Genomic DNA, 27,750 nt, shown 5'->3' with positions numbered 1-27,750 from the left:
GGTTTTAGTAATTTTGCATTTGAAACAGTTTTCGTCTGTTCGGATTTTTGATATGTGTAAACGTCAAATGTCAAATAAATAAATAAATAAACCAAACTTTATTTAATTATTATCACTACTTAATATATACATTTTTGAATCAGTCTTATACTAAAATTTAATTCAACATCAGGATGATTGTGGGTGTTAAATACTTCAAATTCAGAGAAAAAAAACATCGAAAAAGTTAAACGTCTATGTTCAGAGAATAAAATCACTATATTCCCGGCCTCAGCCGAAGACACATCTACTGTGTATCATTCATGTAGTGTGGCTATCTCTTATTACTGTATTACAATTAAATTACATAGTCAGCAAACAGAAAAATTATATTTCAAAAACAGAAAATAATTCAGTAAAAAACCAGAAGATGCCGCAATCGCATCAATTCATCCGAATCGACCACATAATATCGATGTTCATTGGAACTTGTATCATCAAATTTGTTTTCCAAGTCTTCCATGGTATGTCGGCTAAAATTCTTTACGACTACGGACGGATGCTTTATGACTTCGACAATCGCTACGCAGTACCTGATACGATCATGTAAGCGGCTAACACCTACTCCGTATCCATATTGAAGCGCATATTCGGTTGCAGTCTGCAAATACGACGTTAAATAAGTCCCATGTCCGTAGGCGCTGCGAACATTCAGCGAACAGCGAAGTCCACGATGAATAATCGAATGAAAATTGTAGCCTGGTGATCCGTGATATGCGAAAAATGAACCAAATGCGCGTTTGTGCGTCAGAAATGTCCCTGTGAAAGTGGAATTCGTGTTATTGTCAACAATTTTAGCTGTAAAACAGAACACCAAAACTTACTCGTCGCATTCGGGTCCTCATGTATGATTTGAAATCTGTGACACCTGTCGGACGGATGTGGAATGGAAAACAATTTCGTTTCTTCTCGAAGCTCGTCAGTCAGGTACTCGCTGATTTCCGATTGCTTAAAACATTGTATATTGAGTGGATTAGTAAATATCCAACACAAAAGCGACCATGTCTGCGGTGGAAGAGATGTCTCCTCAGTTATTTGCTGTATCACAAAAATGAAATTGTTTTAGGTTATCGATCAACACAAATCACGGAAAAGAAATTCTCACTTGAATGAAGCCTAGGCTTGGGAGTGTTGAAGAGCACGTATTAAGGTCGTCATACAGTCTTGTATGCGTTAGGCTATCGTAAAAGCACGGCGGAAATGGTTCGATATATTGACCAAAATCTGATCCCTTAGAAAAATGATGATTAGCGGCGCGAAGGAAGAGACTATAACGCAGTTCATAGACTTCGAGCGGTATATGCATGTTGCTCAGTACTATTTCTAAGACTGTATCTCTGCTATTTATTATTTCGCCCATCGGGTCCGCCATTTTTCACTTTTTATATATTTTTAGCAATTGGGTAAACAATAAATTGATAAGGACTCCGGTTGGTTGCGTTGGATAAACTAACACGTTCTTCTGAAATGAATGGTGACGCTCTTAATAACCCACTTGTTTTGTTTACGTTTCTAGGAAAGTGAAATGTCGCTTGTCAAATGAAATGTCCATTTTGACGTTCTTGATTGAGGATGAGGAGTATGAGCTAGAAAAATCAGAAAAATGATACCTAGGTGGCGCGTGCCGTCTAGGTATCATTTCTCTGACAAGAATATCCTTTTTGGAAAAAGTGAACAAAATGACAATCAAAAATCTTCAGATTTTACTTTTCAGCCGCGCAGATATTTAAATTCGAATTCTGTTCTGTAACTACTACTCCTACACTTAAGTTATAAGAACAGATGTAAATATCAAGGTAAATATATGGGCGGAAGGTAATGTCATACATAACCGAATCAGATGTGCAGTGGCACGAAAGTTTGCTATAACTGCCATCTCTCCACTTCTTTAAAAACACGCCTGAATGGCATTACCTCCGCCCATTTATTCACCTTGGTAAATATAGATATTGGGGGACAAATATCAGGAAATAGTGCACCAATAGATGGGGCAATATTTGCTCGCGTAGTTTCCCCCTCGGTTAACCAGGCAAGTCGATTCGACGAGAGACCTAAATACATAAGTAGGCCTTTAATTTTGGTGCGAAACTGTCGAACCCCATCAGAGCGAATGCTCTCACGTGCAAAAGCTATGCCAAGGCAGATTGCGGAAAGTATAAATCGTACCTAAACGAAAATATTGACCTTCTTGCGGTTACTACCCAGCTCGAGTCCAGAGCAGATGTGGATACGTCTATTTCTGCACTGACGAGATTGATAAAAGAAGCAGAGAACGCTTCGATCCCGATAACTAAAAAGGTTCTTCGTTTCCCTTCTCTTGACGCCTCAATCTTGAGGCTGATAGCGATTAGAAATTTCAAACGTAGACAATGGCAACGTTCTAGGCATCCGATCCTGAGAGAGGAAGTCAACTCACTTAATCGGCAGACTAAAACTGAGGTAAAATCCCTGAATAATTAGATTTGGAATGACAAGTTGTCTCGGATGAATCACCATTCAAATCAGTTCTGGAAAGTCAGAAAAACTTTGAAAAATTCGTTTGAAAAGATTCCTCCATTGAAAACCCCAACAACACTTTTGTTCACTGACTCCCAAAAAGCGGAGGAAATCGGTAACGCTTTCTGTGCAGCTCACAGCACTACATACAACGAAGCCAGTGATAACGTTACGGAAGCTGCTGTAACTGTGTCGTACAACAATATAAACTACTTTAAGCCAACTGTCAAAGAATCATGTCTGCCTACCCCCCGCGAAATTTCTCGCTTGATACGAGGATTGAAGAATAATAAGAGTCCAGGAGACGATGGTATCAATAATGTACTCTTGAAGAAATTACCCAAGAAAGCTATTATCTGGACCATGCATAGATTCAGAGCATGTTTCAGATTGTCTTACTTCCCTGACATCTGGAAATGCGCCAAAGTTATACCAGTCCCAAAACCCAAAAAAGATCGCGCTCTCGCCTGCAGTTACAGGCCAATTAGCCTCCTAAACTCCCTCAGCAAAATTCTTGAGAAGATTCTCTTGTCTAGGCTGAAGGTCCATATTTCAACTAAAAAGATATTCATGAACGAACAGTTTGGCTTCCGCGCTAATCATTCGACCAACCATCAATTGCTTCGAGTCTGCAAGTACATCAAAGACTCACTGTTGAAGAAACACTCCACAGGTATGATAACGTTTGACATTGAGAAAGCCTTTGATTCTGTTTGGCACAAAGGTTTACTGCATAAAATGTTCTTGATGTCGTTCCCAATGTACTTGATTAAGCTCATCCAATCCTTCTTTATGCATTTATGTCTCGGTCAATGGTCACAAGTCAAAAACCTTCCACATTTTAGCCGGAGTTCCGCAAGGCAGCGTTCTCAGTCCAACACTCTATAATGTATTCACATCCGACCTTAAAATAACCCACAGTGAAAAAGCTTTCTTTGCTGATGACTCATGCCTCTACCTATCGGCGAGATCGCCTAAAAAGATTGTTAAAAAGCTACATGCTGCTGGCAAACAGCTCACGGATTTTGCTACGAAATGGAAGATTAATCTTAATGAATCCAAAACGAACTCAGCTTTTTTCACCAGGAGAACAGCCCAGAAGTGGCTCCCCTCCGAAGGAATTACTGTACGGGACTCTAAGATTGTTTGGAGTAACTCTATTAAGTATCTGGGTTCCACCCTAGACAAGACACTGACATTCAAAACTAACACTGACCTCATTTCCGATAAAGCCCACATGTATCTTGGAATGCTGTACCCTATAATAAATAGGAAATCTAAATTAAGCTCATCCAACAAAATGCTGATATTCAGAGCTATAATACAAAGTATACTTCTGAACGCATGCCCAGTATGGGATAACTGTGCGCATCACCATATAGAAAAGCTTCAAATCATCCAGAATAAATGCCTAAAAATAATTTTAAGCCTCCCCAGGTACCATAGTACATATGATTTGCACCATCGTGCAAACATTCCCAAACTTTCTCAACAAATTTCTAAAATCAATCTTAATTTCAGAGCTAAGCTCGCTAGATCTGAAAATCCCCTCATAAATAATCTATGAACAACCTCCGACTGTGATAAACCAAAATTAAAATTAAAAATCTTATTCGAAGTTTTTTGAAAATTTTCTTCGGCCTGATCCGTATCGCTTAACAAATAAAATGACTTAAACAAAAATTATATTTTCAAAGTATGAAAAGCTAAATAGTAGCTGACCACTTATACTAGTTTTTAAGTTGCAACAAATGTAACCAAATTATGTTATAATAAAGAAAATGAAAAAAAAACGATTGTAACGGGACTTAGGTCTCTCCTTTGAATGTACTTGCATCCTCTGCTCCTGTCTCGTTTACTTTACTCTGCCGTGGTTTCAAACAAAAATAAATGACAATGCAACGATGAGCCACCAGTAAGTTAAGCTACTTTGTCCTGTGAAATAGTACTCAAATCCACAATCTATTGGGCAGATGAGATTTTCTAGCAGTTCGATTAACCTGGGTAATACTTATCCATATAACTTTTTGCATCTAAGTTTATTCTTAAGATCAGTACTATTCACGAGCCGTCGTATTTAATCTCTGGTTTATGATTGACTGAAAATCTTTCCACAAATTTACAAGATAATTCAGAATGCACAAAAAAAATCAGAAATCATTCTGTCTTACTTTGGATGGCTTGTTCCAAAGAGTTTAACAATGAAAAATAAAATGAAATTGAATAAAAATATGTTTAAAAAATTGTCAGTCAAGGAACCCGACCCACCCAAAGGGTGGGGCCTATTATTTGACTTATAAAAACCTGTCGCTTTTCGCGAGATAAGTAAACTTTTGTAACCGATTTTTACGATTAAAAAAATAGTGGGATATAGTAAAAAAGGCGATCTTTCTCACTAACAGTGTTTCCACGTTCAGGCTCTCCTGGCACAGGCACCAACACTATGAGATATATGTCAAGGTCAAACGACATCAACATATTTATTGATGGGCCTGAACATTGTTTTTTTAAAGATCAATGTCGATTCGTAAGAGAGCAGCACAGTTTCTGTAAACTGTCTCACAATTTTTATGCTAACGATATTAATTTTATACGAAGGCCAGTATGACATCAATTCGAAACTAGGACACTCTTACACAACAATCCATATAATTGATCTGAGTTGATCTTAATCGAGTCAGTTATTCCGAAATCGTTGCAAGAAGATGATTCGCATAGTGGTAATTTGATTTGCTTTGCGTTAAATCCTTACAAAATCCTCAATTTCCCTTCTATATTTTAAGAGAATTTTACTTCTACTGATTGCTGGTTTCAGCATTGCTTGTTCGGCATTTCAAACAAAAATTCGATCCTGTCCAACTGGCAGCACTGGAGATCATCCCAATTGTAAATGTGACAAGGCATACTACAGCGACATGCTGAACTCATGCATTAAATGTCCAACGGATGCGAAGGGTGTGTATCCAGATTGTAAATGTGTCGATGCAAATCTAACGTTCAGCGCGTACATCAACCAATGCTATCTTGCGTGTCGAAACAATAGTTTCGGAATTTCACCGGATTGTCAATGTGATGATGGATACTATTACGTTGAAAAAGAAAAAACACGCAAAAGTAATGTCGGACGATTTTGTCCGAATGGTAGTACTGGAATTGGGCCAAACTGCGTATGCAAGTTAAAAAATAAAAAATTTTATTCGTCCTCGTGGAGTTGTGCTGATGGAGATGTCCTTATTGATTTTATTGGTCCGATTGGTGAGAAAAAGGAATGTCCAGATAAAAATCAAAAATATCCACAATGTGGTGTCGCAATAGATAATAAATGTCTTCAGAGCTGTGTTGGATGAAAATACTATCTTTATTCAACAACAGTTCTTTATCTTGAGTTCAAAGTACAAGATCGTCAAAAAAATATTGCAATTTTACCCAATATGTTAATTCACAGTATATAAAAATGTTTATCGATATTGCTCAGTATTCATTTTGGTTTCTACATTGGCAAAATCTATTTTGTTAGACGAAGCTGAATCAGATTGCATCGATTTTTTTTAAACATTGAGCACCGTATTTCGGTCAAATAGCCAAAATCCCAACAAAAATCTCTTCGAGAAAAGTGTGACGCAGTCTTTGAAGTACAATTTCTAAAATGAATGATATCGCTAGAGTTGACGCTTTCAGCTTCGTTACGCAAAAATTAAATTTTACACCCAATTTTAGTTCAAACAAACTGGCTTAGTTTTTCTCATCATCTGCCAAATAATTTTTACCAAAAAAAATTTGACTGGAAACAACCAAAATTTTACCAAAAAAATCTGCGTCGCATGTGGCAGATAAATTTTCTTGCTGGTCTGTTCCTGAACATTTGCCACTTTGCGACGCAGATTTTTTTGGTAAAATTTTGGTTGTTTCCAGTCAAATTTTTTTTGGTAAAAATTATTTGGCAGATGATGAGAAAAGCTAAGCCAGCTTGTTTGAACTAAAATTGGGAGTAAAATTTAATTTTTGCGTAACGAAGCTGAAAGCATCAACTCTAGCGATATCATTCATTTTAGAAATTGTACTTCAAAGACTGCGTCACACTTTTCTCGAAGAGATTTTTGTTGGGATATCAGTCGTTTTAGAAGTTTTAGAACATTGCTTTTTATAACAGTTTATAACAGAAATTCGGAAATTTGGCGAAATTTGAAAATTTGACGAAATTCGAAAATTTGACGAAAATCGAAAATGTGACAAAAATCGAAAATTTGACGAAAATCGAAAATTTGACGAAAATCGAAAATTTGACGAAAATCGAAAATTTGACGAAAATCGAAAATTTGACGAAATTCGAAAATTTGACGAAAATCGAAAATTTGACGAAATTTGAAAATTTGACGAAAATCGAAAATTTGACAAAAATGGAAAATCTGACGAAAATCGAAAATTTGACGAAATTCGAAAGACGAAAATCGAAAATTTGACGAAGAAAGTAATTCTCTATCTGCCACCATTCAAGAAATATCTCTAAAACCCCAATTGACCCACCCATTTCCAACTTTCGACATTTTTCACAAATGCCCTCCTTTTCTACTCGTAAAACTCTGAGACTTTGCCGAAGAAAGTAACTCTATCTGCCACCATTCAAGAAATGCCTCTAAAAACATAATTGACCCACCCATTTCCAACTTTCGACATTTTTCACATATGCCCCTCTGTTCTACTCGTAAAACTCTGAGACTTTAGCCGAAGAAAGTAATTCTCTATCTCTCATAACCCAAAAAATATTAGTCCTTTCATCCTACGCTCGAGTAGCTCAAAATTTGGTCACTCTAATCACTCTAGCTCAAACGAATCTGCCCCGATTTTTTTAATTATTTTTTTGTTCGAATCGTGTTACGAATACCTTTCATTTGATGGGTCGCACGCCTCTGTAGGTTTCAATACAGCTAAGCTACAGCCGAAAACGCGTTCCCGACCCTCGAAAACCACACTCAGAAACCACTTCGAGGCCAATAAAACCAAATTCTGGTTTTTCCTGGGGTAATGGCGTATCACATTTTCATTTTTATGCCCACCCTGAGGTTCCTGCAAAATTTCATGGAGATTGGCTGACTAGTTTCCGAGATCGACCGTCGATAGATAGACAGATAGACAGATAGATAGACAGATAGATAGAAACATACAGAGTAAGTTGAAAGATTTTGATTGTTTGGAAAACGTTAATTTGGTGCATTTTCTATCAAAATGACCAACTTCAAAACGATGTATCTCCGGCAATTTTAAAGTTACATAGTCGAGTGATAGCTCGTTTTGCTCGTATTTGAAGCGCGAATAAGACAGATAAGGATTTGTGGTGATACAGGCCGAAGGAAAGAAACTTAAATTTTCGCCTATATATAGTTGCCGCGTCTCAAAAAAATTTCTTCGTTCTTTTTTTGGAAGTTAGACTGCGTCAAGTCCTCCGCTATCGCTCCGGACATGATATGGACAGTTACGACGATAATTTATTTACATAATTTTACATAATATAAAATATAAACTGATGTCACAAAGTGACATTTTCTTATAAAAAATATATCATTTTGTTTATCGTTGTGAATAAAACCACCGTTAGATCTCTAGCGTCCATCCATTTAATTATAATAAACCAGCAAATGCCGCAATCGCATCAATTCATCCGAATTAACCACATAATACCGATGGTTGTTGGACGATGTATCCGCAAATTTATTCACTTCCAACGTTTCTGCAGGTCCAGTCGAATTATGATTCACCACTTTTACGGATGGATGCTTGATTACTTCGACAATTGCCACACAGTACTTGATAGATACGTCTCCACTGTAACCCCAATATCGGGCTGCATAAGAAGTTGCAGTCTCCAAATATGACGTTAGATAAGATCCCGGTCCATAAAATTGTCTTACATTCAGCGAACAGCGAAGTCCACGATGAATTATCGAATGGAAATTGTGGCCTGGAGATCCGTGATATGCGAAAAATGAACCGTATTCGGCTTTGTGCGCAAGAAATGCCTCTGATGTAAAAAAAAGTAAAGTTTAGTCAACCATGCTGCAAGTCAAGAAATCAAAACTTACTCTTCTGAACAGCCTCTTCATGAGTGATGTCGAAACGGTAACAACTGTGTGACGGATTCGGAATATTCGATAATTTGGTCTCTTCTCGCAATACGTCGCTTAGATACTCGCTGATTTCTGACTGCTTAACCGCTTCTATTTTCAGAGGATTAGTGAATATCCAACTCAGTAGTGCCCAAATCGGCTCAGGTAAAGATGTCCTGTTCTGTGTTACAAAATCTTGTTTAGAAGTTTTATCAACGCAAAAGAAAAAAAGAAAGAAATTTTCTTGTACTCACATTAATATCTTTCAACTTTGGAATCTTTGCAACAGACGCTTCAAGAGCTTCATAGAGTCTTGTTTTTGTTGCGAAATCGTAGAAGCAAGTTGGAAACGGTTCAAGTAATTCACGAGAACCTGCATGATAAAAATATTTATTGGCCGCTCGAAGGAACAGACAGTAACGTAATTCATAAACTTCGCGTGGTATATGTAGTCCGTCTAAAACGATTTCTAAGACAGTTTGTCTGTTGACTATCACATCGTCCATCATCTTCACTCTATCTATTTCGAACCACAATTCCTCACAATAAATACGATGTATGTTCGTGCTGTACTTTATACAAACTGAATTGTTGACACTTTCATTTCACACGAATATATTTTGTTTACGATTGTTATCTATGCTTTTCGAGTTTAAATAGTCCATTGAAGTAGGAAGTGAGGATAATGCCGATGAACGCCGATTTGTAATAAAATTAATTTTCAACACGTGTTTTCTTACATTGAAATGTCAAATTTGGGTCCTACACAAAACTTTCGACTCCTATGTAAAAAGAATGAGTAAACGTCAACTTGTTTATTTGTCAAATAAATTTTTCCCGTTATGGTTATAACAATTTGCGCCCATTTGCACCTGTCTACCATGACGTTTTATCTGTCAAATCAAAATGAGCGTGTTCAATTTTTGACTTTTTGTTCAAAGCACACGGACTTGCGTCACGACCCTTCACTAACGTAGGGCCATGATATTATAAAAAATTAATTGTTTAAAGACAAGTTTTGTGTACAGTTCACAGTTTTAATTCAGGATATGACTAAATTTTTCAGATGTCCAGACAACGTCAAGAATGTCAATGTCAAAACTGTCACTTCATGACAGAAAATTTGGATGTGGTTTGGTTCTAAGATTCTATTACTTCAATCGTTTAATGGATATCGTGCATATCATGTGTTTGAATGCAGTGCACTTAGTTTTTAATAACTCAAGCATAGTTTAAAATAGAGATTGGTTATGAAATATAATGTCTATAAAATACTTACTTGTTTTTGTGTCGAACATACTCATTTGTTGTAAAAATTGTCAACATAATTTTAAAAACGCGCTGCAATGAATGGCGACTGTGAGTCATGACCGCACGTTAGTAAGCGGGCGTGACGCAAGTCCACTACCAAAAAAAGTTAAAAAAAAATTTTGGGGACGGTGGAGCATGTATACAGCAACTTGTTGACGTCTCCTCCTTGGCTCCATGACGCAATTTTTTTTTGTAAAATTTTCTTTCTAAATTTTTTGTGTTTATTTTGTGTTGATAAAACTTTTGCGTACTGGCATCAGTTATTTTGTAAGTACCACAGTAGGTAGGCGAGGAGGACATCCAAAAATAGTCAGTATTTTCAATCCCTTTTTTAAACTGAAAATTATAAACAGTGTACCTACTGATATGGACCTTTATTGGCTTAAAATATCTAAGCCCAAAAGCACTGCAATGTGTTGAAAACAACTTTAAAAGTAATGGCATGTAATTAAAGTGATAGCTATTTAATAAGAAATGATCACAAGAAAATAGGAAATGATCACTAGAAAAAGAGAAATGATCACAATTTTTTTATGATAGCAATAAAAATAGAATTTGATCACCAAAAAATAAGAATTTGATCACTAAATATATGCAATTTTACCACTAACATATGATCGTCTCGAAATAAGAAATGATCTACAATTATACGAATTTGATTACAAAAAATAAAGAAATGATCGTGCAAAATAAAAAATTTGATTGCAAGAAATAAGGATATGCTATCTATTATTCTGTTTGATTATTAGACGATGCAAGAGAAAAAAAAATTAACACCTAAGTTACCAACACCGTTCCGGCGCCCGGCTCGCATTGCGGCCCTCCGCTTCGCTACGGGGCAATGGGCCGGATCGCTCGGCGTGTTAAAACGCTTTTTATGTGTATTCGTTCGGACTTTTAGTGATCAAATTCTTTACTTTTAGTGATCAAATTCTTTATTTTTAGTGATCAAATTCTTTATTTTTAGTGATCACATTTGATTTAGCGGGTGGTAGGTACTACTTGTGATCACTTCTTATTTTAGGTTGATAGAATCTTATTTCGTAGTGTTATATTTGAAAAACTGGTTGTGATCACATTCTTATTTTCCTGCAATCATTTTTATTTTCAAGTGATCAATTCTTATTTTAGATTTATCGCTTTTATTTCTTCCCAAAAGTAATACAATCAAAGGCATAGATAATAGACACAACCTGTAAAAAGTTTGATCCATTAACTTAAAAGATAATCGAAAATTTTATACTTTTTGAATTCCATCAACGCACTTCATGCATGAGTGGTACTCTAAATAGAGTACTAAAACTGGACAGTGTATCATATAACGGTAAAGCACTGTAAAAATATTTTAATATAAAATAGAGTACAGCAGCTGACCACTATGATCACTCATGCTTGAAGTGCGTTGATTCCATCTAATAGTAAAGTTCATTGCAATAAGAAGCAAATTATTCTTATTTTTTTTAACGAGGGCGATATATTGGTTCAGTTAATTTACAGTGTGTTTACACACACAAGAAATAATTTACTTAATTATATCCATACCGAAAAATTCATTAATTAATATTTGCTTTTCGAATATTTATTGACTGATGTGATCATTACAAATATATTTTCAAAGAATTGTTTCAACAATCACTTGGCATCACATTAAAATAACATTTTGTACACGAAATCCGGTTCATTTATTGGTAAATCTTCCGATCATGTCCAAAGCCCATTCTGGTTGATCGTAAGGTACCTGATAATACAATAAAGACAACACGTGACAAATATTGATTTAGATGACAAAAGTATATTATTGTTCCAATTTCGATCGGTCACGAGGGCATACTGGCGTATTTGTTGCATTTTATACAATCGTGGGTTGAGTCTGGTAATGTATGCACTAGGGTGGTTCAAATTTGTTTGAAAAGTTTTTTTTTTGGGTAACCATGGGAATTCTGAAAAGCCATGACTAGAAACTAAGATTGACAAAAAAAAATCGAAAATCGACTGATTTTTGGGTTAGCAAAAAATCAAAATGTGAAAAAGGTGCCAAATGTAGACTTCTCAACATCGAAGTTAAATTGACATTTTATTGAATTTTTTAAATTCTTGAATGGTCTTACTTCTTTTACTAGAGTCCAAAATATGCAATAAAAATCAAAAACACACTTGTCGACATCAGACTCTCGAGTGACATAGTGCCACAAAAAAAAATTCTAAGAAAAGTGACTCCGCCGAAAATTTTATGGGTCCAAAGGTAGGAGTTGGTACTAGAATCGAAAGAGGACGTCCATAGCTACAATCTATAAGCTTTAAAAATCTGTGAACGGTGACTACGCCTTGGGTGTCCGTTTCGCACACAATATATCAAAATGGACTTTCATTGTGTGCAAGTCAAGACCTTTCAGAAAGTCAAGACCATTCAGAAAACACCACACTATGGTTACACAAAAAGTCTAACAAAGTGTTTTTTGAACCACCCTATTATGCACTGCACGAAAGAAAAGAAATCCAAAGCATGTTCTCCAGTATCCCCTCCAGCCCAATTATTTACACACTTACCCGATGCCCAGCATTTCTTACAACAGCATGTGTTAAACCAGAATACGATTTAAAATATCCAGCAATAATTTTCTGTTCTCTGTCAAAATACCAAATGTCTTTTTGTGTCTCTTGAAATGTATCCAGTCTGTCCCATCCATTTAAATTTTCAATCAATTTGTTTATCAACGGTACACCAACGCACACATCTAGTGCACCGGTATAGTACATGATCTTATATTTTGGCACATTATGCCGACATTTGGCATTTAACAAATCTTCGACCAGATTCTTAACACTTTGATAAATATCTTCTTCTAAGTGTTGTGCAACCGGTCCGCCCAAATCAAAGTGCTGAAATGTACGATCACCAACATGTATAAATGGTCTAATGATTTCATCATCATCTTGATTTTGTAGCACATCTTTAAAGTAGAGCATATCGTCTGGATCATTCGTTCTTAGTATATTATAGACTGAGTTGTATCCTGTCGCTCGAGTAAAATAACTCGGTATCGATGTATTTTTCGATCCTAAGAATAATTTGTCCATTGTATCGAATGCTTCAACAAATTTCGCTTCTTTAATTAAGTTTCGTGCCTTTTCCTCTTCTTGTTTGAAATAGTGTAGCTGGTGATAGTCTATCAGACCCAAGTCATACAAAAATGTGCCGTAATTTATTGTTGTTACTGGATCGGTAAATGCATTGCCCATTGCCAGACCTTTCAAATTTATACGATTTTCGGATGACGAATCTAATTGATCATTTTCACTATGGATCTTGTGAGATACGGCAGGTACATATTTACCTGAATGACGTATGGTAGACAAAAATATATTTCAAAGTTGTGATACGCAAGCAGAGTTAATTTTTGAGAAAATATTTTCTTGATTTTCTCGAAATATCTTGAAAACTTTCTCAAACTTCTCTAGTTTTAAGAAAAATCGAGAAAATCGGGTAATTTCAAGAAATATTTTCTAAAAAATAGGCCCTGTAAAATAGGCGTCAATAAACAACATCTACTGTTTTCACAGGTTTTTAGACTCTTGCCCTTCAAAATTGAACGTCAACCCTTGACTTCATTAATTACCTCCATATGATTCCCCAGCAACAAAGAAATCTCTTGCTCTATATTCTGGAAATAGTTTGAAAAATTGTAGTAGACCGTCGTACACATTTCTTGCGACATCATTCTCATTTCTTGCATATCCATTGTCACCTTCAGTAAAGCTGAATCCTATTATCGAAATTGATAATACTATTCACTCAAAAATTGGTTAAAAATCCTTACCAGCACCTACAGGACTATCCAAGTAAAGCATAGAATGTGTTGTAGTCCATGATTCGTTCCTATAATTTAACTTTTTCAACGACGAATCAATTTTGAATGGGCCATGTTCAGTGAATAGGCCATATAGAGCCGATTCACCTGGACCACCTTGCAACCATAATATCAGAGGTTTATCCTGTGGATTGTTCTGTAAAAGCAATAACAGAAACAACGGATTGACACTCATGAATCCCTTCGATATAGGAACAAAGAGCTGTTCGAAATTTTATTGAATTACCTGACATGGCACAAACCAGAAAAATAAATTGGAGTTGTATTCTGGTTGTACGGTTAAAAATCCACTGAAACTAACGATGGCTGTACTGTGATCAGAAACCACTAAATTCTGTACTCTAGCCGCATCTTGCGCTTCAGAAATTTTCCCAGCCTTTATCAGAGGTGTCAAAAACAAAGGTTCATTTTTTATCGTATTTGATTCTGTTCTTGAATCACAACAACAATGTACTACTAACAATGTTTGAAAAATAAAAAATTTCCAAGTAATTTTCAATTTATCTTTTAACATTTCACTGCAATTGAGGAAACACGTTAACTCTACCTGTATTCACTTAATACTAATATCATGAATACTTTTTTTTCACGAGCTATATAGTCTGTGCGAGTAAATTTTTGCCAGAGGTGTCGAATTCAATTTTTATTGAAGGAAACTATATAATGAGAAGCACTTTACCGATTCGATTTTTTTAGTCCACGAATGCTGTGTCGAAAGTAGATAATGTGGGGCGTGTGGATGCAAGCGATAGATTGCGTTTGACTCGAACTTTCATAATGCTGCAAATCTGATTCGGTTATTATATGAAATTCCCTACCCACTACATTGGCTGTTCCATCGCGTGAGTAAATGACAAATCTAGCACTTCATTCTAAAATCATAAGGGAATGTGATAACTAAAGGGGTTTTTGATTTATCATATGCTTCCTGCTGATGCTATATGCTCTGCCTTCGCCCTGGCTTACATTTTTATGTCATTTTCGTTTTCACTTCGTTCGGGCTACAATCAGCGCAATTGCCCAAAATATATCGTCCAGACAGATACGTAAATAACTATTATATGCTGTCTAGTGGGGACAAATGTTGAAAAATATATGCGTAAGGGTCGAAAGTGACGTATCTGTTGTGGACAGTATATTTTAGGCAATTTCGTGGGTTGTAGCCCGAACGAATTGAGTTAAAATGATATACATACATTATTATTATACTGTTGCCGCTTCACAGGTTTGTTATCACAGTTTTGTCTATCAAATAATCAAATAATTCCGAAAATCATAAGAAAAAAGATAAATTCCTGATGTCAAAGTTTATCGACATTGAAAAATTTAACTCTCCGATAAACTGGTAAAAATCTAGGCCTGAGGCTAATACAATTATCAAAAATTAGGAATTATCACATTTTTGTTCTACGTATGAAAATGAAAATTAGATAATTTTGTTTTCTGTATATTTCAACATTACAACATTAAATACATTAAAATTTGAAAATGCAACGAGACGTAGCTACTGGCTCTAGAACTCGTCAACAGTACGTAAATTAGCTCAGAAAACTCTTAAAATTCAAGGTTTCGCATTGTAAGAACCTGAGAATACATTATAAGCTAAAAAATTATTGATTTGAGGTAATTCGACTTTCGCCACCAATATTCCATGTACCAAAAACACAACTTTTTGTCAGATAAATATCAAATTGAGGTGTCCAAAATCAAATCAGATGTTGTATTTGACTCACCGCGGTCCATTTAGCATATTTAAAGTTTAATTTACATTTTTGCACATTTTCATCAAATTTTGTGGCGAGATTAAAGTCTCAAAATCACCATCGGGGAACTTTGACAATCACCTGATGATCATCCTTAAAAGAACTAACACATTTTGTAAAAACCGCTACACCCTAATACGTAACCACTGAGCCATTCCAACTTGTAGTCAGATGCACTATCTTGTCGCATGCTCTTATGGGTAAAAGCTTTCATAAGCTCCATTCGAATAGCGCCTAGATGTCGGTATGGGTTCGTTAAATTTAAAACACACCAGACAATTGAACAAAAAAACTAAATTAATTTAATTAACAAACAATCGTTACAATTGGATTGAATAAATAAATTAGATTTTCTGACTCTACTTACACATTGTTCACACTAAAAATTGACAGGTAGACAATTGATCACAGATTCGAATGGTTGTGCGTAAAAACTGTACAATTTTCACATAAAATAATCTTAAAATCTTAGGTATTCATCGTTCATGGTTGTATCACTTCCGGTTTCCGGTTCTTCGTCAATATCTTCAATTATCGTCGAATGACTGAACTCATTCTGCGATAATAGAGGTATTTGATGCGACAATTCGCTCGTAGCCCATAAAAATAGATCCAGCGTTTTATCGGTGCAATCGGCAACAAATCGTACGAACGGGCGTACATCACCTTCGTTGGCTAATTGTAAAAAATCGTAGTATTTGTGTCGCCATTGCTTGGGTATTATTACGGGTGGATAGCCGTATCTCATCAGAATTGTGTTCATTAGTAACCTTGACGTACGTCCGTTACCATCGGTAAACGGGTGAATATGCACCAGTTTGTAATGTGCTAGCGCTGCATATTTCACTGGATGCATTGACAATGCCCGATCCGAATTCAACCATTCCTCGAAACTGCTCATCAAAACCGCTAAATCGCCTGGTCCAGGCGGTATGTGCCCACCCACATACACTTGCGTTCGTCGAAATTCGCCTCCTTCTACCGGATCCACATGTCCTAACACACGCTTGTGAACCTCCAAGATGTCCTTCATCGTAATGCCATCATTCCGGTTGACTAAGCTGGCATTGATGAATTTCATGGCAGCATCAAGGCCCAAAATTTCATTATGTTCGTCGATCGATTTTCCGCTAATAGCCATTCGTGTCTCTAGAATTGATCTCGTCTGGGCTAGCGTCATGGTATTTCCTTCAATGCCAACCGAATGATAAATATTCTGGAAGTACGCCTCTTTCTTTGCCCGTCTCAACGCGGCATTCGATTCATGTATGCCGGACAGAGCATCTCTTTTCGCATCTAATCGATTCAACCTCTCCTGATCCAACTCTTCTACAATGGTAGCGGTCCTCATACGATTAGCCAGAGCCGCACTGTGTTCTGGGTTCACGGATAGTGCCTGAATGTGTGATTATTGATAAAAACTTCAGGTTAGATGGGTGAATAAAGTTTGTCAATTGTTAAGTGTGTTGTCAAAGCTGGTTGTGTACGGAGTGTCATAATTCCACTTTTTCATCGCTTCAACTTACTTGAAAGTACATTAGGTCCGCCGATAAAATGTCCCGCCGGTTGTGCTCTAAATATTCACCATACTGGGTTAAAACTTCTGGATTTTTCGGTGCCAATGCCAGGGCATGTTTAAACAGTCGAAGTGCTTTGTCATCCTTTCCCAATGTTTTGAATTCAAGTGCAACTTTAAGTGTGCTCAACGCCTCTTGTTGATCTAAAAAATCATCAAAATGTACACAACACCTTCATCGTCTATGCTGAAATTCAGTAGTTTACCTTCTGGTTTGCTCTTCCCACGTGAGGTTTTACTTCTTTTCACACGATTAACTCCTCCACCACTATCCATGCCATCATAAAGTGGACCTCGAACGGAGAAGTCGTCTCTAACTTGTAGGTAATTTTCATACGTCATCGTATGCCTAGTTGCACGGTTTGCCTTATAGCTTAAAATACTGAACACTACACACGAACATATTACACCACTGATGAATATGATCAAGTAGAAGATAAACGAATTTCTTGGTTTCCATTGGATTTTCCACATCTCTTTATGTTTATGCCACCAACGGTAGAGTATTAATTTATTAAATAATTTCATAATCCTACCCACTAGATACACATTTGACACTCAGATTACACTTTTCCTTCTACGCAAAAAAAAACTCACACAATTTGCATGTGTGTGATAAACAATGTTCCGTTTTGAGGAAATAAACTGACGTGTACTTCCAAGCAAATAGCGCAGAAAAACATATGCTCTGACGCTATCAAGAAAAACAAATCTTTAAATTAAATGTGTATTGGTCGCGTATGGGTTTGATAACAAGTGAAAAATGTGTATTTCTCGCCTCAATAAATAATGGAAATGTCATCAATGACAGGCTGTTCATTTTTGCGAATACTGTCATGTCATATGTTGCGGACATGAAAGTGAACTGTGAAAGAAGAAGATTGAGGTTTCGACGGTTTCGATCAGTATTGGGAGGTATTGCCTATGTTCTGAAAGAACAGATTAAGACACCTCTAAGTTAATAAAACGAAGGCATTGATGTGCAATGCGTATTACACGAATCAGAAACCATACTCTAGTCATATGTCTAATGAAAGTATAGAGTATTATGATAAAAGAGAAAGAAATATTTTGACAAGTACCCCAAGACAAGTTATAATAAACTGGTCTTCGGTCTTCTCACTCCCATCATAACATGTTGAAAGAGAAGCAAATACTTTGACAAGTACCCCAAGGCAAGTTATAATTAAATGGTCTTCGTTTTTCTCGCTCTAATAAGGGAGAAAGAAATATAAATTAGACCAATTTTAACTTGTCTTGGGAGATATGTCAAATATTTATATGAAAACATGCAATGACAAGTATCCCAAGGCAAGTTATAATTAACTGGCCTTCGGAACTCTCGCTCTGATCATCACAGTCTATAAACCAGGTATGGTCTAATGTCGGGCGAAGAACTTAGGTATTTTGTAAGCGAACAGAGAACTCATTTTTATAATATTTTGACATAAATTGTGAGTGCGTTGACGATAAATCCGCAGATCTCTAGTTTAGTCTCTAGTTTCATTCAAAGTATACACTCAGAGAAATTTCGGATCTCGACATTCAGGCGAATTCATTTTTGTAACGTTGCTATCATCATATTTTCTTGTGACTGATGTTGTTGCACCAAATGAAAATACAAACCAGGTATCGTCTGTCCATTCAACCCGGAGGAAATAGCGATTTCATATTTTTTTAAAAATAACCTTTCAATGATTTTCATTGAAAGGTGAGTTTGTTTATATGAAATCGCTATTTTCTCCTCTCCAAATTTTGACATTAGACCATGTATACCTATAGACGATTCTTATGATCAGAGCGAGAGTTCCGAAGACCAGTTAATTTATACTTGCCTTGGGGTACTTGTCATTGCACATTTTCATATAAATTTTTCCATCCTATTTCATCATAACTATTAACTATAGACTGTTATACTTTCATAGAGTGTTATGACCAGAGCGAGAGAACCGAAGACTATTTAATTATAACTTGCCTTGGGGTACATACCTGTCAAAATATTTCTTTCTCTTTCATCATAACACTCTTTGGTTGCACCCACTAAGTTTGCATGGAATCGATTCAATCGAATTCACCTCACCATAAGCTGCAACTTGGCCCAAACGAATTCAATATGTGTACAACATACCGAAACTAAATTCACCTAAAAGTAGTGATACGTGCATAACTTCGCATTTGCATTACCTTCAGCGGTCTTGTTATAGTAAAGACAGGGTATTTGGTATTTTACGATAAAGTTTTGGTCAAAGTGTTGATGAGTCGTTTGTTGTCATGAAATAAGGTGAAAAAAACACTAATTGGATACTGGTCAGCCCCTCAGAAAATTGGTCAAAATTGGCTTTGAAAATTTCAAACATCGATGTAAAATCAGAGGCTATTCCGAAACAGTCACTTTCGTCGTACACTCTAACCTTTTTATCGAGTAATGGATAAAAATACAATCATCGCAATAACAGCATATCATTCTTTCATCGTTTCCGTCAAAAATGCCACCTACTTCTCTCATTGGTTCTGTGCGACGATTCTCTTAAATTTAAGAATTCGTAACTTGACAGTTGTCAACTTAAAGCTATGAGTGGTCCATACGATTCGTACTTTTTAAGCAAGGTGAAGTTACGAAATCTTTAATTTAAGAGAATTGGCGCCCTGCGTGTGTACACCACTTAATTTCTTTCATTTGACATTTAGACGAAATACAACTTTTTGACAGTTCCATATCTTGATTGGTGATAATTTTATTGTTGACGTTATGGTGTACGTATGAACTAAAATCAGTGAAAATAAAGTAACGAATTAGTCATGGATACAAAAGTGGATGTAAGTAATAGCTGTGCATTTACAGCGAGACAGTAACAAAAATAAAAGATTTCCCTCGCGTTTCCTTCAGATGTATGATGACTTCAACGACAGTCTCGCTGGTGACATGTCAATTCCCACAGCCGCAAAGAAAAATACATCGCAACCTGGAGCACCCGATTTCAACACACTGGATGAACCCATTAAAGAAACAATCGTAAGATTCTGAACCTCTAAAAGTTATCATTCAAATCCAAAATTTGTTTACGTTGAACACAGTTACGCGACGTGAAGGCCGTGGGCAGTAAATTTTATCACGTTTTGTATCCCAAAGAGAAGTCCAGTCTGCTGAAGGAATGGGACCTGTGGGGACCGTTAGTTCTGTGCACATTTATGGCAACGATTTTACAGGGTTCCGAATCAGGCGATAAATCGTACGACGGAGGACCGGAATTTGCGGAAGTGTTTGTGATAGTGTGGATTGGTGCGATGATTGTCACACTCAATTCGAAGTTATTAGGCGGAAACATGTACGTTGTTAACTATGTACGATCTGGTCATTTTCTACAACTTTTCCAATTTCTTTTCTTACGCAGATCGTTCTTTCAATCGGTATGCGTTCTCGGATATTGTTTGACACCAGTTGCTGCAGCGCTGATCATCTGTAGAGTAATATTACTAGCACCACAAACGAAATTACTGTTTTTCGTTCGGCTACTGACAACAGTTATGGGTTTCATTTGGGCGACTTACGGTAAACATTTGTAGTGATCACAGCTTGACTAGACCTAATGTTGCATTCTTTTCAGCTTCACACATTTTTCTCGGAGACAGTCAACCGGTAAATCGGAAACCATTAGCTGTCTATCCAATATTCCTGTTCTATTTCATCATATCGTGGCTGGTCATTTCACATTCGTCGATGTAAAGAAAAATGCGTAAAATTTGGTCGTTCAAGTCGTTTACATGTAAGGATTTTGAATTATTTTCTTTAAAGTTAAGTGAATTACAACAACCAATTACTGTAACACACAAATTCAACTATATTTAAATAAAATTTACTGGATGCTTGTAATATACAAATCACACGACTACGTACTGTACCATTTGAGATGGCAATGGATATGGATAAATGAAGTTTGCCTGCACCGAAACTTTAACGGGTTCAAATTCGGTCTGAGAGTTTGAGAGAGATTTGGTCTCATAAGAACACGGTTTAAAATCTGTGTCAATTCTAAGACGGAAATAATATTTTGTGCACCGCACGACTGAAATACGCCATATTTTGCCATGATTTTTAGCCCCGTACGAAGTACGAAGGGGCTTATAGGATTACGATGCCGTGTGTAATTGATGGAATTCGAAGCAGACGGTAAGGGCAAAGTGTTTGCCTATGTTCATATATAACGAATTCGCAATAAAAATTTTGTCTGTCCGTCTGTCCGTCTGTCCGTCTGTCACGTCGATATCTTGAGTAAATCAAATCCGATTTCAAAATTTTTTTTTTTTCCCTGAAAGGTAGTTGAAATAGTGAGGCTAAGTTCGAAGATGGGCGATTTTGGGTCGACCCCTCCAGAGCTGGGGCCCCATAAGTGCTTTAACGTTTTCCAAAGATTTCTCTGGCCATTTAAAGGCTACACTTGTAAGTGATACATCAAATGAAAGGTATTTACAATACCTATCCACAAAAAAAAGTTTATGGAAATTGGATGACCGACTCGTGAGTTAGACCCCTTGGTGTGAACTAGGTACAGGGCGGCAAGCCGTTTTTGCTTGTAGGTTAGTCATATTTGAACGGATTTAGATGGATTTTAATATATTAGATAGGTATTGACCGTACCAATCAGGGAAAAAAAAGTTTATGAAATTCGGTTTACCGGAGCGTGAGCTAGGTCTCTTGGAGTGAGCTTATATGTGGCTACTCGGCCGTACAGTGAAGGTGGTGTTTTTTGTTAATATCTCGAGTAAAATTTAACCGAATTTCATGAATTTTTTTTTGTTTGAAAGGTACTAACGAATGTAAAGCAGCCGTTGTACTTTCCACCTCCTAACAAAATGGTCGTCGGCCGCCATTTTGGATTTTTGTAAAATCAATATAAATAGGTGAAAATGATAATTCCAAAATCACTGATCAGTGGGAAGTGTAGTTTGTGTTACTTTTGAAAGGAACGTCGTACGGGGCTTCGTAATTGCGCTATGCGCAATTTTTAAGACGTACACATTGCATAAGAATTTTACGACGTTTACGGGCGCAATAGGCTTACGGTAAGAGTAGGGCGACGGACGAAGTAGGGTCACGTGCGCAATAGATGTACGGGTTTGTACGGGGCTCAGTCGCAGCAAACGCTCCGACTGTTCTGACGGCTCGTTTGTTTTGAAATGTCAGGTTTTACCGAACGATATATCGTGCGGGAAAATAGTACATTGCTATACCAGTGAAGTAATTTGATATCTCGTATCCAGATGAGTAAAAGTATCCGAGAGCTTCAGCCCGAGGTACTTTTACTCATCGTGATACGGGATATCAAATTATTTCACGTGTAAAGTATAACGTTTTACTTTACGAGCGAGGGAAAAGGTTTTCACTAGTGAGGGAATAGCCACTTTACCGCACTAGTAAAGTAAAATTCATTTCTTTACGATTTATAAGCATGTAAAGTAAATTGATGTGTTTTGTATATTTCAGTTGTCCGATGCACAAAACCTTGTTTGTCCCTCGACAGAAAATGTATTTTTTTTTTAGAAAAAACCGTCATTTCCTGTCTTGGTACGAAAAATGATGTGGTTGTATACTTTGGGTAGGCCTATAGTGTATCTCAGTCGACAAAAATAGCGATAAAGTGAGGTTATATGTTTGCTTATTATAGCAAATAGATGTCAAAACAATTGAAGTAGAAGATTTTGTATCAAATACTTGGCATACAGTGCAGTTAACAATAAAAGTGATGTTAACAATCATTTCGCGAAAAGTTCTCTCGCACCGAAAACAATCCGTGCATAGTTTTGTTTTTTATATTTTTAATGGTCCAGTATAAACTGAATTTCATGAGTTGCATATAGGAATGATTTCCATCAAGGATTCAAACAAAAGCCAATTTACCTAAAGTTCGAACATCAATAAAAACTCAGGTAAATCAGATCAGGTTTCGGGTATATCTGAGATCTTTGGATAATTCTGATTCAAATATTGTCAGGTTGACTTGAGTTTCACTTTTAGATCAAGGCATACCTGACCTGTTCCGAGTCTCAGGCAAAAGTGTGAAAAGAAAAAATTTTCGTCTCAGGTATAGCAGCTCTCCAGCACCGGCAAAACACAATAAATGTAGTTGTAACTTTTGCATTTACCGGCATCACATTACCTAAGATATAGCAGCTCTCTAGCACCGACGTTATTTCTTATAGACTTGTAGAATTTTTTCTTTCTTAGATAAGAGTGGCACAAAATATTGTCTATAGAAGCAGACGGCGCTAGGGAGCTGCTGTGTCTTAAGTAGTGTGTATGTCTTATCTAAAACTTACATGCACTTTGTCTCTTGATATATTCGCAATTATTTTTATAGGCCGTTTATAAATCAAGTCACGTAAAAATCACTGATTTAGAGGTACCCTCCTCCTTTCACATTAAATGACATAAATACACTCAAATAAATAAAATTGTATGAACTGCTCGCAAGCTTGATATTTAAGTTTATGAACGACCTCTTACCTGCCTTTACAATAGGTCTTGCAAAACTGTGGTTGAAAAACACAACCAAAAGCTTAGCTGGTGTTGTCCTCTTTAAGTGAAAAAATATTCAAAACAATTTAGGATTTCCATTTCGTCATTTTTGTTTTCAACCCTTGCACCTCATAATTCTAAACTCTAACTATCTAAATTCCATTGCCCCACATTACCACACAATCCGGCAACGCCCAAGTCGATCGAGAGCCATCGGAGGTACACAATATTCGGGAGCGTAGATAACCCGCCGGGCAATAGGAGAAAATGGTTTTCCTGATCGTTCAATCATTTCTTCTTGTTGTTCTTGCTGCTGCTGCTGCTGCTGCTGTACTGCTAACTGTGACTCTGATAAATACGTTGACTGTGATTGGGTGTACGTAATTTCCATCACAATCAAGAACACAAACAGAACAAAACATTTACTTTGCATCATCATCAATGAACACTAAACTTAAGATTTCTCTTGAAAAGCCCTTGACAACGTTTATTGAACTTTAGAATTGAATCATAAAACTGTTGAAACAAAACCTGAACGGTATAGATGAATAAAAATCGTGAAATTAGTTCTGATGAGTACTCGTCGAAGTTCGGTACAAAAAACATCAACGACTACGGAAGTCATTCAATTTTAACGTCGCATATAGCGCAATTACATACAGAAACGGCTAACTATTCTTTTATCGGCAGAAACGACAAAAACAAGCGATGACCTTTAGTCATACCACATTGATTGACATATATAGGAATATTTAAATGCAGAAAGGGAACGTGTCACCATAGTGAATAATAAGAAAAATGAAATTTTACTGATTTTTCTCCGTTTCTAAATGAATGAAATCCCATTTTTCTAATAATTCGCTATGGTGAGACGTTCCCTTTCTGCTTTCGTCTCTTCATACATTAACATATGGACATATGTAGTAATAGTACATTCCGAATTTTAATTTTGACGAGTGAGGACGTTATAGTTCGACCCGACGTTGTCCTTTATTTTGACAACTGAAGTGATTTGACGGTTAAATCGCGATACGCTTACCGTTTGTAAACAGCTCAGGCTTCGCTTGTTGTATGATTGATTGATGTGATGAATGAAAGTTATTGAATGGAAGTATTTGTATGAATGAAAATGAAGTAAGAACCACCGAAAGGACAGCACCGGACTTTGAAGTTAGATATTGATGTGAAATCAATGAGCAGCTAGTCCGATCTTTTTGTTAGTCCAGGACTGTTGTTAGACTTAAGTATCACGGCAGCGCTCTCCGTGGTTACCATGCAATGCTAGCCGCTTCAACTCCTAGAACAAGTGGAAAACGAAATGTTAAGATCACTATCAGAGATTAAACCAGGAACTATTTTTGGGAAAATATTTTCCCAAATCTTAAGTATCACAATGGTCCATAGATTTTATACCTCCCTTCATCGGGAATGTACGGAGACATCAGCTCAGAACGTACATGATTGAGGTCAAGGTTTCGATTTCGGTGTGTGAACAAGGTGTAACCAAAAGATTTTATTTGAAAAGAACGATAACTTAATTTGATTCGCATTTATTTCCCCAAACAATGAAGAAAACAAGACGATAACTCGTATACTATACTCTAAGCACGCTGCACAGCCGGTACATTATTCACACAATCATCATAAGTTGGCGGCAGGTCGTCTGGTATTTGTTCGTCGTTTTTTGTTGCAATTAATGAATTACGTTGAACATCATTCAGAGCTGGTGCAGTTGGACTGTTGACTTGTTCAATTGTTGTTGAGTTACGACGAATTTGATGAGTTTGGTCTTCTGATGAATGATGATTCAATGTTTGTGTCTGATGTTCATTGATTAATTCCACTTCTGTGAATTCTGGTTGAATTGGTTGACGATTTCGATAATGACGTCTGCGCATCCTACGAGTACTTTCCTTTTTTTCACATTCGCACACACGATATAAAATTCGTAAGACAATTCCCACTATCACGACAATCACAGTAAAATAGATCATATATCTTCCGAGCTGTTCAGAATGTTTCTTTTGACTTTCTGCTCTCACTCGTTCTATCTCCCTTAATTCCACTTCTCGACGCTGATATTCTGCTAGCGCATCAGCTTGTTTTAATGCACACTCCATAAACGTATATTTTCCCTCGTTAATACACCCAATATAGTCGAAATATGCCATTTTTGGGAATTGAAACCTCACCACAAGAAGCTGTTTGACAAAAAAAATCTATTTTATACACCGTTTTCGTATCACCGATTCATTCATAGGAGTGTTAAATGATAGTGAGATAAAGCGTGGATAAAGCGTAAATTTATCGGTGTACGGAACGTTGTATGCAGGTATTTGTAGATAGTCAATTGCCCGAAATAATCATCTATAATATAAAGTTTAATGTTTGTTTGTTGGTTTGTTTGTTTGTCTCTCTATAGGAGCCCAGACTTGAAACTTATAAGGTAAAGTTAGGAAAAACGCGCGAAAAAATTTCATTTTCATGCGTTATTTGATGCACGAATTATTTTTTGACTGTTAACGTCGTGTATGCGTTTCTTCAACGTGAAAGAAAATTTTTTCCTATGACGCATGCAAAATATTTTAACGACCGCCTATCATCAAAAACACGACTTTTATTCGAATTCGCATATTTAGAAAATGTCAAAATGTTCCCCGCTAACACATAGACAAATTTATAATATCTAGTGATTAAATATTGGAAATTGTTCACCTAGAGTTAACAAACTGGAAAGCGCCGTGTATAAACTGAAAGACTTCTCTTTCTTTCTTCAAAAACGAACGCTTAGTTTCGGATTAAATTGATAATTTTTGTGTTTTTCGTGATTTTCGATGAAAGGCGAATGTAAAAGCCATTTAAAAGCAAATTTTTATTTTGATGCGAGAAAATGTTTTTTAGGGAAAATTTATTTTTAACGCGTGGACAACTTTTTTAGGGGAAATTTATGGCGCAATATGGAATATCTTAGCACAACTCGAGATTTTGTTGAGTTGAGATTGAGACCGTAAAGGCTTATCATCCTTCTACGAAATGGAACGTAAATCGTTTAGTTCATTCCAAGGGAATTAATCCTTTTACGAAATGTAACGTAATATTTTGTCTTTAAAATAAACTTGAGCAAAACCGGGTACTACACTAGTTATCAATAAGTACACAAGCAGTTGCGGCGGTTCGTTTCTTATTCAGCACTTTTGCATATTCACCGCTCGCATATCACTTTCTACAGCTCGACAGAAATTGCATTATATTCGTTCATTCCGTCGCGTACGATCAACCGTATCATACTCGTTTAGCGTAAGCAAATTTAGCGAAATAAATTAATTGTTAAGTTGATCCGTGAGTTTCATTTACGGAGTCGTACTCCGCATTGGTTCTTTGAGGTTTTCATACTTTCTGCCGGCTGGTGGATTAAGTACTGCGTCACGGACTTTATTCAAAACCTTTGTATCGATCGCCCCGACCACAGTATTGAATTTAGAATCGTCGGTCACAACACCAGCTACTGCGAATTGGGCTTCTACTTGAACGAACCAAATGTCAGGTGATTCTTCCCAGAACGCTGGAACTTTTACTGCAACACGTTGCACTAGGGTGCCTTGACCATTATTTTGTTGATCTTCATCGCCTGCCATGTCGTCCGTGTCGTTTAAATCCGTAAGATCGATGAAACTTAGATCTTGAAAATTGTTCATAAGCTGAGAGTTGACGTGAAAAAACTGTTTGTCAACATACACAAAAGCGTGATTTACGATGCGCTTTTTCTTGTTGACGTTTTAATCGAAGGTTGGTACTCCTGACGTTTTTATAGTGAGCGTACGTTTCGTTGCAAATTTATTTGGAATAGCTACTGCCCGTCAGATGTCGCTAGCTGTCGATACGTTCTTGGACAATGGGTGTGCCACGCGGCTTCGTACACAATAGAGAAAAATTTCTTTCACTTTTGTGCAAATCGTCTCTTTTACCGGAATTCGTTCGAATTCAAAGTTCCTTTTTCAATTAACTCGCGACACTTTGCGTGAATAAACGTATTCTTGAACTATGCGTAAATGTCCGTAAATTGAAATCCCGATTGCTGTGC

At 36.6% G+C, this 27,750-nt stretch overlaps 4 protein-coding genes and 1 long non-coding RNA gene across 6 annotated transcripts; 1 reads left to right on the top strand and 4 right to left on the bottom strand.

Annotated features, from left to right (window-relative positions):
• Positions 1-119: 119 nt before the first annotated feature.
• On the bottom strand, positions 120-9,475 carry LOC119078872 (protein mono-ADP-ribosyltransferase PARP16-like). 2 transcript variants are annotated; one of them, XM_037186587.1, is made up of 4 exons: positions 9,083-9,409; positions 1,145-1,339; positions 864-1,077; positions 120-798 (listed from the first exon to the last, which is right to left on the bottom strand). In XM_037186587.1, the coding sequence occupies exons 1-4, from the start codon at positions 9,143-9,145 to the stop codon at positions 392-394; spliced, it is 879 nt and encodes a 292-aa protein (XP_037042482.1). In that variant the 5' UTR covers positions 9,146-9,409; the 3' UTR covers positions 120-391. The 2 variants fall into 2 exon arrangements, with proteins under 2 accessions (XP_037042482.1, XP_037042483.1); XM_037186588.1 differs by lacking the exons at positions 120-798; positions 864-1,077; positions 1,145-1,339 and adding exons at positions 8,107-8,551; positions 8,613-8,817 and having other exon boundaries at positions 8,891-9,475.
• Positions 9,476-11,562: 2,087 nt separating this feature from the next.
• Positions 11,563-14,386, bottom strand: LOC119078869 (venom serine carboxypeptidase-like). Its single transcript, XM_037186585.1, has 5 exons — positions 14,043-14,386; positions 13,766-13,952; positions 13,565-13,711; positions 12,495-13,282; positions 11,563-11,685 (listed from the first exon to the last, which is right to left on the bottom strand). Exons 1-5 carry the CDS (start codon positions 14,328-14,330, stop codon positions 11,626-11,628), a joined length of 1,470 nt encoding a protein of 489 aa, XP_037042480.1. The 5' UTR covers positions 14,331-14,386; the 3' UTR covers positions 11,563-11,625.
• A 1,085-nt stretch (positions 14,387-15,471) lies between these two features.
• On the bottom strand, positions 15,472-24,781 carry LOC119078874. The gene is made up of 3 exons (XR_005088079.1): positions 24,074-24,781; positions 23,306-23,310; positions 15,472-15,484 (listed from the first exon to the last, which is right to left on the bottom strand). It is a non-coding gene; the product is annotated as an uncharacterized LOC119078874 (long non-coding RNA).
• On the bottom strand, positions 15,858-17,928 carry LOC119078871 (protein adenylyltransferase Fic). Its single transcript, XM_037186586.1, has 3 exons — positions 17,362-17,928; positions 17,106-17,299; positions 15,858-16,975 (listed from the first exon to the last, which is right to left on the bottom strand). Exons 1-3 carry the CDS (start codon positions 17,681-17,683, stop codon positions 16,040-16,042), a joined length of 1,452 nt encoding a protein of 483 aa, XP_037042481.1. The 5' UTR covers positions 17,684-17,928; the 3' UTR covers positions 15,858-16,039.
• Positions 19,851-21,054, top strand: LOC119078873 (protein YIPF6). Its single transcript, XM_037186590.1, has 5 exons — positions 19,851-19,972; positions 20,043-20,168; positions 20,231-20,481; positions 20,548-20,705; positions 20,761-21,054. Exons 1-5 carry the CDS (start codon positions 19,955-19,957, stop codon positions 20,877-20,879), a joined length of 672 nt encoding a protein of 223 aa, XP_037042485.1. The 5' UTR covers positions 19,851-19,954; the 3' UTR covers positions 20,880-21,054.
• Positions 24,782-27,750: the final 2,969 nt, after the last annotated feature.

This window comes from Bradysia coprophila, unplaced genomic scaffold (genome assembly GCF_014529535.1).
Source record: "Bradysia coprophila strain Holo2 unplaced genomic scaffold, BU_Bcop_v1 contig_297, whole genome shotgun sequence".
Lineage (NCBI taxonomy): Eukaryota > Metazoa > Arthropoda > Insecta > Diptera > Sciaridae > Bradysia > Bradysia coprophila.
Note: the sequence above shows the minus strand (reverse complement) of the source record. Positions and strands in the feature narration are given on the sequence as shown.